Below are 13,971 nucleotides of genomic sequence, written 5' to 3'. Positions count from 1 at the left end.
CCAGCCTAGTGAGTTGGAGAGTAGAGTCGAGGAAAAGGTTGAACGGGGTAAGGTGAGTTAAGGTAAATTGAGGTAAAGTTGTGTTGGTGGTGGTGGTGGTGGTGGTGGTGGTGGTGGTGGTTCTTCTGTCTAGCTCACAACGTTGTCCTCTGTTGCTTGAAACTGCCACCATCTCTCTTCCATCTTAGGGCGTCGAGTCGATGAAAAGGATAGAAGCTGATTTGCTTTTTTCCAGAACCACTCACTCACTCACTCACTAAACTTCACCCCTCTTTTTCGCTGCCGAAAGCGTGTCGTCAAAGCCGCGGCGGATAAGCAAGCTGGTTGATATCCCTGGAGGAACACCAATTTTCATTCTTTCTTGTTTTTGTTGTCTTTTTGTTGTCTTCTTTTTTCTTCTGGCCTCTCTTATGTATGTTCTCATCCTTTTCATTCCCCTGCCAGTAAGCCCGCTGTTGGTAGCATCAATCACTACGGCCCTCGTCGGCCGCCAACAGAACTGACAACAAGTGGCATTGGTGGCTGACACTTGCCTCAGGGTGTTTAGGGCAGAAGATTTCCATACTCAGAGTGCCTGGCCGTTCCAGCTGTAGACGTCGTTAGGGCCGATCCCTATGAGGCGTTCGTTGACTCCGCCGCTAGCACTAGCACTAGCACCAGCGCCAGTAGGGCTATTGTGACCGCTGCCTTGATAGACACCTGTGACGTCTACCATCCCATACGGATATTCGCACGGAGATGAGCCAACGTACATGCTTTGGGTGCCACTAGGCAGCGTATACGCGGTGGTGCCGTTGCTGTTACTGGCGCTAGAGTTGACTGCATGCGCGTGTATTAGGCTCGGCTCTGGAAGCACGAAGCCAAACCCACTTGAGTCGGGTGTCATTGGAGAATACTCCTGCTTGATGACTGGTTGGGGCATTCTCTCGACTCGTGGCATCATCAGCCCTTCGTAGCCTCGGTGCTGCGGCTGTGGTGACTGATACATGCTCGGCATTGTAGTCGCCCGGCGCATGGGATGAGGATGAGGGGGTGCGATGAGGTTGATATGGTGGGACCTTGGTGCCATGTTCACTTCATGAGTGTATTGACGCTCGCACATTCTCATGTCGTTCGTTAGGAACTCGCCCTTGACAATTGAGCCTCCCTTGGCGGCAATTGGGCTGTGTCGCTGTGAAAATCTGTCATCATATGGGTGGTGATGGTACTTGCGCCCCATTCCTCGACGTGATGTGTTTTTGCCGCGGTATTTTGTTGTGCTCTCAACTCCATTCAGGACGGCCCAATCCTCCAACACCCACTCGGTCGCCTTTTTAGCTTCACCAGTTTTAGTCGAGCCTGAACCCTGCTCCGTTGCTCTCGACGCCGAGTCTGACGCCAGCTTGTGTTCTCGTTTGACAAAAGCCTACCATCAAGATCCCTGTTAGCTTTCATCGAACTCTTGTAGCATGATTCGTCCAAACCCCCAAGAAGCGTTGGCCTATGTGCCTATGTACATATGCAGCTTATGCCGCAAGCTATACCCGGTAATAGCAGGGGGGTTATGGAAACGTGATCTGAGACAGGAAAGTCTGGAGAGTGCATTGCTTGGGGTTGTCTTAACTTACATCATTCATACTCAGGTTATGGCGGATGCTATTCTGCCAGCCTTCGGCATTTTTGCCCGGTCTCTTCTCTGACTTGTCCTTCTTGATGTCCTTATCAGTGTTCTCACGAAACCACTGATAAATCTCTTGAAGAGTCATAGCATGATCCGGAACACTCATCAGAGCTCGGTAGAGCAGCTTGGCGTATGGTTCATCTGTCTTGGCGCCACCAGCAGCAGCGGCCTGAAGGTCCTTGCCTTCTTGAACCACTTCTGAGTTCGCGCGGTACTCCGGTACACCGGCGGGTGATTTATGTCTAGCTTTCATGAGCACGGGGGTCCCGAGAAGAGGTTCTTGCGGGGAGCCGCTGCATGATAGTGCTCCAGCTGATGAACTGGGAATTGTCACTGGGGAGTAGTTTTGGGGCAGGCCGTCAATCTCATTATCGAAAATCTGATTCATACCGCCACCTGAAAAAGGCGTCAGGCCCCGAGGGCCTCTGACGGGGTATCCTTCGTTTGATGTCGGCGTGCAAATGCGGAGGTTCTTGAAAGAATTCTGTTGGAGAGGATCTGTAGATTGAGGCAGAGGGAAGTCCGGAGAAGACCACGTCCTTGGTGAAATGGGTGATGGGTTGTAGCAGCTCATTGGGGCACTGCCACTGCTTGGGGAACTTTGGTAAGAGTAGTTGTCATAATCGTCAGATCCTGGTGGAGGTGAGGGCCAGACTTGGAGATGACTTCGAGGCGGATATGGAAAACCTGAGGTCATGGAAGCATACACAGTCGCATCATGAGTCGGATGTGACGTCTGCTGTTGGTTCTCTTGGTGCTGTGATAGGGTTGAGCCTAGAGACAGCGGACCAGTTGATGATAGATGAGATGGTTGATCCTGAGGACCCGAGGAGAGGGCATAGTATGGCTCCATACCGGTGAGCTCTGACACGCAAGGTGATTGTTGACCGTGGCCCGTGATAATATTCGTGTAGCTAGAAGCTTGTTCGTCACCAGAAAACGGTGTATCCATTGCAGCCTCTGTTGAAGTCAAGGACACTTGTTTGGAAGGAAGTACAATGAGTCTCGTGGGTGGTTTGATGGTGTTCTCGGAACAAGGAGATTTCTTTACTCATGTACCAAGCAATGGGAAGCGAGGTGAAAGAGAGATGTTGATGAGCAAGTCGAAGAATGGAGGGAGAGAACGGGGGATAGCAGAACGTTACAATAGACACAATAGTACAAGGACAAGAACGGGGGCAAGGGAATATGGCGATATTTGAAGCCGAAGCGAAGGATGCTTGTGCCTCCTCCCGCTCGTTTGGGATAGGGCGTGGAGTTCCAGGGCTGGCTTTTAGACAACGGCTTCGTTTAGACGCCGATCCGTTGATAAACAAATGCCCGTTGACAGATTCAGCAATCTTAGCTTTTAGATCTCCCATCCACCTCCATCCGTCGAAGCTTATGGGCAAGGATCTCAGATCGTAGTCAAGGTCGCTCGGGGGTGTGTGCCAAGTGAAAGGGCGAGGGCCGACCAACAAGCGCCTAGAAAGCCATAGTGGTCCGTGGCAGACAAGGAAAACGGACAGGGACGCCATCTGTAAGCCACCCTACGGGGGTAACTGATCACCGACAGCAAGCCTCCCTCCTAACATGCATTTGTGTTGTCAATGTGCGCCTGTGCTTGTGTTTTGTGTGTGGCCATCACCAAAGTCTAGAAGACGTTGGACGCGCAAATGAGTTCCCACTGGGCTTTCTGCCTCTGCCACCTTTGTCTTCTCTTGCTTCAACTCCAGTGACGTCTATGAGCCCTGCCTGTAAGAAGAGTACCATGTCCAATAGGCAATATCTGTCACCTCATACGCCACAAGTGCATGCACTCAGATGCCCTGGTCCTTGAAACTGCTTTCAGATATTGTACTGTATGTAGGCTCAGTACTTGCTTGAGCGGAGCGACCAGGCAAGGATGAGTGAGCTACATGCAGTGGGTGATTGCATCAAGAATGAGATGTTCCAAGGGCCCTGATCCAAGGTCCCGAACAGGACGTGCAACCTTAGAACGAGTGCTCCTAACAAGAAATGTGCCGATATTTGTTCGATCAGCCTGGAAAGCCTTGTGTTGCATGGCCCTTTGCGTATCGTCAAATCTTCCCTCTCTTCTGTCGAAACATCCCTCCTGGTCTCATCAGGCAGACCTGGTATGTATCGGGACCGAGAAGCATCACACCCTGTAAGGGACACGCTACCAACGGGCTTCAAGTCACTTGACGGTAACTCAACCGGCTTGTACTCTCATCAACGGGGCTATCGCGGGTAGTCTGCGTCTCAGACGGCACCTTGCATTTCAGACGATACCAATCGGGACACCAATCTGTATACCAATCAAAGCATCGGTGGGTGCCCATCCCGTTTGAATCCCCGTTATCCATCTGTTGCTGTTGTGAATCAGTATGGAAGCTGCCGGAGAAGCCGTCAGAAGCTTGCTGAAGCATAAAATCACCACTACTCTGCGGCCCGCTGCGTCAAAGAATATGCATAGAACAATCTTTCGAAGCTTCATCGACGGGTATCCGACTAGAACTCAGGACTCAAGGCATTATCAGGCTTGACGCAGCTGTTCTGACTGGTGTTTGCTGCAACCAACCCTCTTGTCACATCTCGATTGCCCAAGCTCCGCGTGGATTTTCTTCAAAACATACACGTAAAGATGCCCGAGCGGTTTGGTACTGTCTGTTCGCCCCGGTCCGCGAACGCTCGCAAGTGACAGCTTTCTAGAAGCGTTCTGATGCAGTAGGCCTGATGACCCGAGTTTGCATGCCAGACTCATCGCAATGCTTGTGACAATCAATTGGATCATGGCTGCAGCAATCTTTGCTGATTTGAAGGTCTGTCTGTTGGAGAGGTGTAGATCCAGGGACATAAGATGTAATTTCATACCTGGTCTGTGCAGGTTCTTGAACTGGGCGGTCAGGTCGGGACGATGATCGAATAGATCCAGTAGGTAGCAGGATACTACTCCAGCATCGACTCAACCTTTGCCCACTCTAGCTCTCTACCAATCCCCGCTCTGAATCCCGAATTAGAAACCCTCAAATAGGTAGTACAGATGTATCAATAGACATGACCCTGGTAGCGTAGACATGTCGAAAGCTATCAACAATCACCATGATGCAACCCTTATCAGGCAGGGCGGATTGGTCCGCCCTCCCGCTTGAAAGCGTGCATTTTTGTCCTCTCCGGTACTCAAACTCGACGGAATGGGCGATGCATAAGCGGGTTTTCCTCCCCTTTTCATTAGGTGATGGCCCAGTTTTGCTCTTACTAGGCGAGGACCAATGCAACTTCAGGCAAGAGATAGTTGGTGATCGATCCCGAACTACTTCCGGTAGTAGATCTGGAGAAACGTGTTAGTCTAATCGAACAGGCTGGACCAACAGATATGGTTTCGAAGTCATACCTTTTTGAACTGAAAATGCAGCTGCAAGATACCCTGTTGAGTATGCACGGTTAGCTTTGTGGGTTCATGAGCATGTAATGGAGGGGCGAGGGCGTCTGAAAGCATGGGTCAAGACGGCTGTCACCAACGTAGACTGGTCTGGGCTGCATAAAGTGCAGTTCATCCAAAGGTCAAGCCATCGTCGCAATACGAACTCAGGGCGGCTAATGCAGAGGCAGAGACTTGGCCCTACCACGTGAAGTGAAGCGGAGGGGTCCAGATGAACATACCTTGTCGAAGGAGCTCTTGAAGCCTCGATCCTTCTTGGCGCTATAATCCCACTCTCGATCAACAATACGGAACGCAATATCCTCGTATGGAGGGCCTGCCATGAACCGTATTAGGCACGTGTCCTCCTCACCAGCAGCAGCAAATGATTCTCCGCGTCTGCGGCCATGTTCTCGAATGATCTTGAAGGTTGGTGCCTTTGTCTTGTCGATGAGCTCAGGATAGAATATGTTGAACTTGTAACCTTGAACAACTTTGGGTGGCGGATTATCGTGGTCGTAATGAGTCTGATTATATTTATTCCAGTCGTAACCCATTTGGACACGATTGAAATAGCGTGGCTTTCGGGGTCTATATTTGTCTGCCCATTGAGGCTTAGAAGTGGTAACAGCCTCTTCGCTGGTGAAGATCTCCTCGTTCTCGTCGACACCTCTAGCAACCTCTCGATCATACAATGCTTTGGTTGCCTGTGAGAAGTCCACGTTGTCAACCTGAGAAAAACGTTCAGTCCCTGGAGGGGCTGATGTGCCCACATGTCTCGAGGATGAAACGGGTGCAGGAGACACCTTTTCTTCTGAAGCTGATGGGACTGGCTGAGAACCAAATGCCACCTTGGGGGCAGAAGTCGGCTGGCCCGATGCCTTGACCTTGGTTGGATCGCGCTCCTTGAGTTGGTTGAGACGAGTCTCCTGGATTGCCTCGTATACTTGGTTCAGCTTGGCACGAGCTTTCCACACTCGGAGGCTTCGCAGCAACTGTTCCCAATAATCCGTGTCGATATCCTCATTGGACTGTAGCTTGGCCTTGATCTGCTTTTCTAAGGCTTCCAGCTGGTCATGCGTCTTGGGGGCGAGGATCTTGTCTATGTCGTCTGAAACACTGCTTACAACCCTTCTCTCATGGCCGTGCGGATCTAATTTCGCCTTCCTATCTTTACAGATGGTCTGAAGCGCTCTCCAATATTCCCGGTTGGTCGCATTGGTTTCAAGCACGTGGTATGAGGCGATATCAGATTCTAGCTCGGCAATCTGCTCTGCATCAAGCGAGGCAACAACATCTCCGGGTGCGGGAACATCGATTTCAATATCAGCGTCGTCGTCGTCGAAGATATCGCGGTCTGTATCGATATATCTTAGGTTGAATGCCAGATAATCAATGGGCTTCGCACGGCCTTCCCGAATTCGGATATCCGCCTTCTTCTTGGACTGCTTCAGTACGAACTTGTCCTCATCGGCAACAAATTGTCGTGATTGCTCATCTTGAGTCAAGTACTTGGGGTTGATCTTGGAACCACTTGGTTTGGTGGATTTGGTGATTCGGTTGGTTGGATCGTGTCTGGGGGATGTCACATCTCGTCGGGTAGGGGACCGTCGTCCGGCGATCATGGCTTTTCGTCCAGGATCCATGATTGATGATTGTAGATGCTGATGATTTGGAAGGGAGACGAGTCAAATGTTGAAGCATCAGGGAAGCATCGATCTTATCGGTGAAAAGTGGATGCCTTCGTTGGAAAATCCTTATCGGTGGGAACGCCTCGAGGCGCGTGAGCACGTGACGCAATACAACATCTCACTTACATGAAACTGAAGTTAATGGGCCATGTTATTTCGTGCTACGTAGATCTTTGAAGATGAGGGTTGCCCTTTACTTGTGTTTTGATCGGTTTTGTTACTGCGGTCCTATATTGAATTCTTCGCTTCTATTCCTTAGGGGTCCAACGGTTTTTGACGCCATCATTCCACCCACCAAACTTGACTTACAGTCCAGACATGGTGCGAGTGGTGATCAGTCATTGGGCAACAATCGAAATAAAACAACAAATTTCGGCCTTATGAATGTTATGTGACTGTATTTACGGACATCGTTGTTTATTGACTCATTTAGTATCTTTGTTCGTGTGAGTTACACTCTTCAGTGTCCTATTTCGAGTATTCCTTAATGTCGTAGGATAACCCAACCTGGGGTCAGTAATACCAGGAGCTTGATATTTATCAACAACTACTAGGCTACTGTAGCTTTACAGGAATCGTCTCTCTTCATTATCCCTTGTTTGCTATATCAACTGAACACCATATTCGCCCACATGCGCTGTTGTGATAACTACCTAGCTTCACTCATGCAACAACTTACCCTGTGTCACCTCGACAACCTCAATCTCAATCATCAACACAACACATCACCGCACAAGTTCACAAAAGTCTAGACCTACATAACATCATTCATACCGCTGGTATTCACACCAATAAGAGCCTCCAAATACATCAATTGAGTCAATTATCCACGTTTAAGCTTGAGAAAGAAAAACAACAGCCTTACCTAACAGGGGTTGGTGCGGCCATTTGAGCAAGTTTATTATCATCTCAAACTCGCTCTCTCTCAGCCATCCCCCGCATGGCCTGACCTTATTGGGACAAGACGTGATGATAGACAAGTGAGAATCATGTCCAGACTCCGGATATTATGCTTAAAGAAACCTTGTTTCTAAGCTTATTGTGAGAGAAAAAGAGAGTTCACGAGGGTGTATAGTAGTATCATCATGAGTAGACTGAATTTATCAACGTTCACACTGCAGATGCATCTATATAGCATGCTCCGGTCAAAGACCGTTTTCAACCGGCCACCTGCAGCCCCAACATCCACACCAACCCCCGAGTGTCCGGGGGAGACACCGGCTTCTTCAACGGTAAAGCTGCCAGTGACAGCAGTGGCTATCACGCGAAGTCAGCCACAACCCTGCGAAACTGACTCACGCTAAGTCAATAATTGCTTGGTTGAGAGCAGCTTCCAGATGCAGAGAGCTAGAGCTCGGTTACATGAGCTGGACCCTGGAATGACTGAGCTGCTGCTTTGTGCATATAAAGACAGCTGAAGCGCCTGCTGTGCTTCCATTTGTTGTTACTCACCCTCTCCTCCACCGCAATACACTTGCCACCTCAACAATCAAGATGCTGGCCCTCAAGACTCTTCTCGGCCTGGCTACTGTCCAGGCTGTCTCTGCCCACTTCGGCCTCGTCTTCCCTCCTTGGCGAGCGGACACCCTCAGTGAGGAGGGCGAGGAGCGCTACAACCAGTGGGAGCAACCCTGTAAGATATTTCATATCCTGTGATTGCATACTCTACTAACAAACAATAGGTGCTCGTGTTGACTTCAATAAGAAGAACCTTACTGACTGGCCCCTCGACGGTGGTGCTCTCACCCTTGATCTTCACCACGAATGGTCCTACATCTTCGTCAACCTTGGCCTCGGCGAGAACTCCACCAACTTCAACATCTCCCTCACCCCAGAGTTCCTCAACGCCACAAACTCGGGCACTCTATTCATCGACAAGCTTGAGCTTCCCTCAGACGTCAAGCCCAAGGACGGAGACATCGCTAGTATCCAGGTTGTTACGGTTGGTGACACTGGCAATGCCCTGTACAACTGTGCGGATATCCGCTTCAAGGAGAATGCCAAGGGACCTAGCAACAAAACTGGCGATGTGGACTATGTCAAGATCAAGCAGCAGAAGGGCAACGGAACTGAGGAAGATAGCTCTTCCAACTCTACATCTTCTGGAGACAGCAAGGACAACGCCGCTGGCACCATGGGTGTGAACACGATGGTTATGACCTCTGTCGTGGGTCTTGCTGCCGCTTTTGTGATGGGCTTGGGCCTATAGATGGATGACCTTATGAGACACGGGTATTTCAATGTGTAACCAGTAGTCACGATAGAAAATTCACGGCCTTTCAAACTTCTGACTGTTCAAATGTGGAACAAATATGCCATTGACATGGCCAGCCTGCAATTACAGGCTGGCTACTAGGAGCCTTTTATTGTTTGATCCATTGGAACCCCAAAGATGCTTCCAGACCCCGTATATGATTACTTGCATGATTGAAGAAAAGGAAAATGAACATGCAATTGGTATAATATATAGAAACAATAATTGCAGTAAAACGTAAGGAATAATAACAGGGTATATCCAATCTGGGTTGGTCAGCTTGGTCAAACCAGGGGCGTTGCTTGTTTACTCACCATCCCACTCATATAATTCAGCATGTAACGCTAAAACACCAAACTCCAGTCCTGGAATCAGAAAACAAAAGACAGGCAATGACCAATTGATTATTCTTGTGAGATCCTCTCACATATGGTTGATAACAGTCGCGACTCCTTACACGGGCTTCATCCCGCAGGAGCAGCAACCTGTTCGACAGCCAACTCTTGTACCACTTTGGCCATAGTGATACGTTGGTTGGGGTTAGGGTATAGCATCTCCATAACGATCCGCTCGAGTCGGTCCTTGGGATTCAGACTCTTTCTCGCATCGAAGATCTCGGCAAGCCAATCTCGCATCTGCTTCATAGCGGGTTGGCCATTTCCATACTGCTTGTGCGGCATGTTGGGACTGTTCACCCCAGCGATCAACCAATAAAGGGGTCGCGGGTGTCGTCGATGAGCACGAGAGTCAGGGTACGTTATTTTGCGCAACACGTAGAGCATAGTGACACCGAGTGCCCAGACGTCAGAAGCAGGTCCGCGTTGTTTTCGCCCAATGAATTCCGGAGGAACGTAGTACGGTGTTCCGCCAACGGTCGGCGAATTAGTAGCAGTGGCCGGTGTAGAGAGACCAAAATCGCAAAGGACCGCACCTCTCTCCGGCGAGTAGAGGATATTGGCGGGCTTGATATCGTTATGCACCAGCTTGCGACCGTGGATGTAGTTGAGGGCGCCAGCGATGTCTCCCAAGATTCTGGCTGCGTCGTTTCTGTCGCCAATGAACTCATCGTTGGTATTGTTCCGCCATCGAGGCATGGAAGTTAGATCCTTCGCGTCAATGTGCTCCATATATAGGGAAAGGAATCGGGCATCACCACCATAGTAGCGAACAATTGACTTGTGCTGCAGGTCTTCCTGACCCCTACACTCACGAAGCCACATGTCGGCCTGACGGATGACAGTCCGCTCGTGGACGAGCGCCTTGTCATTGGGGTTGGCAACGCGCGTCTTGAGTACCTTGACAGTAACGATGTTGTTCGGTACGTGGGAGTGTGTTGCTGTGTACACGGCAGACAAGGAAGTCGAAGCAATTGGCTCTCGCTTGGTGAGTTCGTACTCATCGACTTCGCAGACACCTGAGATTGCAGCAGTTTCACCCTTTTCAGCGTCCAGCAGAGGATGGCCATTCACAGAGGAGAGCTCCTTGCTCTCGCGACCATTTGGAAGAGAGAAAACCAAGGGATCTGCGGAAGGCCTGAGGAACATAACAACACCGTCGTCACCGGGTGTATTCGGGTCTGAGACACGACGTTTCACTCTCTTCTCGTCATACTCCGGAGAAAGGGCCCGCTTGCCGCTCGAGTTCACGGTGGGGGTGCTGGACTCTGAGGGAACATCTTCGACAATAGTCTGTTGCTGTGGTTGATACAGTATCACCGGGCGCTTTTCAAGTACTCGGAAGTCGAGGACTTCCATGTCTCGAAGCGTGATGCGCCATGTTCCAGGCCTCAGAGCCTTGGCTGACCCGGGGTTGACGACATGTGAAGGACTGTAAGGGCTCGACGGCGGCGTCGGCGACACTCCTGACAGAGAAATTGGTAGGTCTGACCGGTTCAGGAAGATGACTTTGTCACTAGCGGGATCGTAGTATAGCTCGCACCACAAAGGGGGCCTTGGGTAGTCATCTTGAGTCTCACCGGGGATACGGACGGTGAATTTGATATCTTTGGAGGTCTGAGTCACAGCGAGAACTTTGTGCTCAGGCTGCTCTGGTGAAGCAACTTCGGCGCGGAGAGCGAGCCACTGTAAACTTTCACTACCAGGGCTCACAGACCGCGACTTGGGGAAGTTGGCTAGGGGACGAAACAGAATGCGGATGCCTTGCCTGTGGTGGTGATCCTCGACGTGGAGCTCGTCTAACGAGACAAGCGAAGAGCTAGTAGTAGGGACTGGTTCTTCAACACCAATCCCCTTGAAGCGGGCGTCAATTTCGGATTGAGAAAATGGCTCGGTGCGCTCTTCTGAGACAACCTCAGAGAGCCCGAGCCTAGGTTCTGCCATAAGTTTGGCTATCTCTGCTTCATACGTGAAGTTGGTAAGCAACCAAGGCGTAAAGCGGTGGGTGGACCAGGCAGAAGGACCAGGCAAGAGTTTACCTCAGATGCTAACCAACCAAACGCAAACGAATGGATGGCAGGCTGAACAGAATGTCTATAGTAATTGATAGAGTTTGTGTGATTGCTACGTAGAAAAGCAATCCGTGCGGTGTTGCGTTGCGTAGCGAGATACGATTGATGTTGCGCCAGGCTGAAAAGTGTAATGTAGTTGTGAATGAATATGAATGTATGAGTAATATGAGGGGCTGACAGTAATTGATTCCAGGCAGGCTACTCTGTGCTGCGCTTGTGAGGCGATGCACTCCAAGAATGTATGTACAGTACGACACAAGGCGAACCGAGGCGGGGAGAGAGTGGGAGTGGAAGGGTTTAATAGGAGCTGGGGAAGAGTGGGTTGTGGCTAGGTATTATTAGATGCAGCAATAAGGCCTTAGCTTGTATGGATAGGATGGGAATGTAATGTAGGAGATGCAGGAACAGAAACAAAAGCCAAGATCAGTAGTAAATTTGACCCTCAACGAGCCCTGTTTTAAGAGGATGAACAGGGCACATCAGAAGGACAGGACACGATGGGTGTGATCTTCTGGGAGGGTTGAAAAGACAACTTTCAGCCCAGGTCAGGACAGGTTCAGGGACAGGCCTGCTGATAGCGTATAGTCTCGTCTCAGACTCCACGAGGAACAAGACTGAATCGGGGTCGAGTCATACAGCGATTTAGTTATTCGCTGCCTGAAGGCTGAGGGGATGATCCAAAAACGGAGAACGAGGGCAATTCATTCTACTCAAGAAAGGATAGAAAGAAGCGGGAGCGGGCGGGACGAGACGGTACGAAGCGAATGCCACTGAGCACTGGCACTGGCACTGTCCTGACCGTCCTATTCTGCGCCTACGCTTGTTGGCTTGGGAGGGAGCTTTTGGCGTGTGTGGAGTGTAGGACTGGATCAAACGGGTAGGGCTGGGCTTGACAAGGCAGATTTGACTTGACACGGTTGAGGACACCATTCACTGCCACACTCTCTGCCACAACCCAACGCTTTGTGGCTGTGCAAAGTCATCTCACCTAAGACTGACTTCCTGGGATGTCGAGATAATTACCCCGACGGCCAGATGATATTACCTTATCCATAGGAGATGTCCTCATAGATCTCTGGTCACTATGAGATCCAATAGTTCGTAAAAATGACAAGAAGGATGATGGATAATTCACTCGAATTAATTGCTGATGAGCCCTTCGGCTGCACGTTGTCAACCAAAAGGCGAGCATAGAACCATCTGGCATCTTACATGGCTCAGCGGATCTTACTATGACGACACTGAAGCTGATATTAAGCAGACCGATTTCAGCATGACTGAGTATCCATCGAGATTTGGGGAAAAGCAGGCTATATAAAGCAGACGATAGATTTTACGAGATAACGTGAGTTTGTCACGATATTAGGCACCAAAGACATTTTTTGCAGAGGTCAGTTGTTGTCTCATAATGAGTTTCGGTGAGTGATCATGACTTGAGACTAAAATGGAAGTTGCCTCTGATGACAGTCCTCGTGACAGGTTAACTTGGGCAAAGAGTGTTTACGTGGCCAATACCTCAACAGTCATCAATGCCAGTCATTGCTGAGAAGACTACATCATGAAATTGTAAAAGGGTTTATGAGTTTATAGAAATCATTGTAATATTGAATATCGTCGTGCTTGGTGTTTTGTGTTTGTGTGAATCCTTCATTAATGATGGAATCGATTGGAAGCGGCCGGCGTCGGAACTGCCCAAACAAAATCTGCCGCAATTGCACGAAAGAAGCATCAAAGGGTGGGCTGCAAATGGCCCCCAATGGACGCCACCATGCAACTAGCTTTGCCTAGTTCAAGAGATTGCATGAGGTGGCTCCACTTACCGCTGAGAAAAGATCATCATTGGACACTAATTATGCAGGCGCGTCTCGTGTCTCCGTCTTCGAAGGAATGGCAGCCAATTGTAGCCCGTAGTCATATATGCCTCAGGCATCTCAGGCCGCACTCGTGGTCTTTGGGTTGCTGGGGGCCAAGCGCACCCTGAGATATGGGTATGGCTCTTGCCCCCCAGAACCTGCCGAATTCTGTTTCTCGTCACGCCCGCCTCCAAAACACTCACGATCATCACCCATAACCAAAATCCAAACCCGCCCGAAGAGTCCCAGAAGAGCCCAACAAACACGCTTCTTACACATCAGTTCAGAGTAGTCTTCATTTTTGACTTCTGAGCACCTTTGAGGATTTTGACGCCATGGCTATGAAATAGATACCGCAGCTCCCACGAGCTCTCGACCCACGGATACCTGGACACTCTTACTGGACACTCTCTTCTATACCACAACCATTCCACCACCATAATTTATCTACTTCTACCGACTGTGACCTCGACATGGACGATCCGGGCTGGTCATGGCCGGCCTGGAAATTCGGCATGAAGAGGGATGACCTCTTTCATACACTCCACGAAAAATACAACACCTTTACCTTTAACCTCCAAGACCCCGAAGCCTTTCATCACGACGTTTACGAAATTTCCCGCGATGCCGATACCGTCGACGA

The 13,971-nt window shown here is 50.0% G+C and overlaps 4 protein-coding genes across 10 annotated transcripts; 1 reads left to right on the top strand and 3 right to left on the bottom strand.

Annotated features, from left to right (window-relative positions):
• Nucleotides 1-565: 565 nt before the first annotated feature.
• Nucleotides 566-2,612, bottom strand: FOXG_01132 (uncharacterized protein; the record flags this gene model as incomplete). Its single annotated transcript, XM_018377897.1, has 2 exons — nt 566-1,405; nt 1,608-2,612. 2 exons carry the CDS (start codon nt 2,610-2,612, stop codon nt 566-568), a joined length of 1,845 nt encoding a protein of 614 aa, XP_018233696.1.
• A 1,814-nt stretch (nt 2,613-4,426) lies between these two features.
• FOXG_01131 (uncharacterized protein) lies at nt 4,427-6,799 on the bottom strand. Of its 2 annotated transcripts, XM_018377896.1 has the most exons (3): nt 5,306-6,799; nt 5,037-5,069; nt 4,427-4,973 (listed from the first exon to the last, which is right to left on the bottom strand). In XM_018377896.1, exons 1-3 carry the CDS (start codon nt 6,707-6,709, stop codon nt 4,956-4,958), a joined length of 1,455 nt encoding a protein of 484 aa, XP_018233695.1. In that variant the 5' UTR covers nt 6,710-6,799; the 3' UTR covers nt 4,427-4,955. The 2 variants fall into 2 exon arrangements, with proteins under 2 accessions (XP_018233695.1, XP_018233694.1); XM_018377895.1 differs by having other exon boundaries at nt 4,571-4,973; nt 5,037-6,789.
• A 1,010-nt stretch (nt 6,800-7,809) lies between these two features.
• Nucleotides 7,810-12,996, top strand: FOXG_01130 (uncharacterized protein). Of its 2 annotated transcripts, none has more exons than XM_018377893.1 (3): nt 7,810-8,387; nt 8,437-12,893; nt 12,955-12,996. In XM_018377893.1, exons 1-2 carry the CDS (start codon nt 8,249-8,251, stop codon nt 8,961-8,963), a joined length of 666 nt encoding a protein of 221 aa, XP_018233687.1. In that variant the 5' UTR covers nt 7,810-8,248; the 3' UTR covers nt 8,964-12,893; nt 12,955-12,996. The 2 variants fall into 2 exon arrangements, with proteins under 2 accessions (XP_018233687.1, XP_018233688.1); XM_018377894.1 differs by lacking the exon at nt 12,955-12,996 and having other exon boundaries at nt 8,437-12,659; nt 12,737-12,863.
• FOXG_01129 (STE protein kinase) lies at nt 7,847-12,845 on the bottom strand. 5 transcript variants are annotated; one of them, XM_018377889.1, is made up of 3 exons: nt 11,443-12,845; nt 9,323-11,364; nt 7,847-9,274 (listed from the first exon to the last, which is right to left on the bottom strand). In XM_018377889.1, the coding sequence occupies exon 2, from the start codon at nt 11,345-11,347 to the stop codon at nt 9,473-9,475; it is 1,875 nt and encodes a 624-aa protein (XP_018233690.1). In that variant the 5' UTR covers nt 11,348-11,364; nt 11,443-12,845; the 3' UTR covers nt 7,847-9,274; nt 9,323-9,472. The 5 variants fall into 5 exon arrangements, with proteins under 5 accessions (XP_018233690.1, XP_018233691.1, XP_018233689.1 ...); XM_018377890.1 differs by having other exon boundaries at nt 9,323-11,361; XM_018377888.1 differs by having other exon boundaries at nt 9,323-12,845.
• Nucleotides 12,997-13,971: the final 975 nt, after the last annotated feature.

This window comes from Fusarium oxysporum, chromosome 1, assembly GCF_000149955.1.
Source record: "Fusarium oxysporum f. sp. lycopersici 4287 chromosome 1, whole genome shotgun sequence".
Classification (NCBI taxonomy): Eukaryota; Fungi; Ascomycota; class Sordariomycetes; order Hypocreales; family Nectriaceae; genus Fusarium; species Fusarium oxysporum.
Note: the sequence above shows the minus strand (reverse complement) of the source record. Positions and strands in the feature narration are given on the sequence as shown.

Bases quoted from the DNA above. Each gene is read 5' to 3' on its own strand.
- FOXG_01131 (XM_018377895.1), bottom strand. From the start codon at position 6,709: ATGGATCCTGGACGAAAAGCCATGATCGCCGGACGACGGTCCCCTACC.
- FOXG_01130 (XM_018377893.1), top strand. From the start codon at position 8,249: ATGCTGGCCCTCAAGACTCTTCTCGGCCTGGCTACTGTCCAGGCTGTC. The intron at 8,388-8,436 runs GTAAGATATTTC...AACAAACAATAG, and splicing joins CAACCAGTGGGAGCAACCCT to GTGCTCGTGTTGACTTCAAT.
- FOXG_01129 (XM_018377888.1), bottom strand. From the start codon at position 11,347: ATGGCAGAACCTAGGCTCGGGCTCTCTGAGGTTGTCTCAGAAGAGCGC.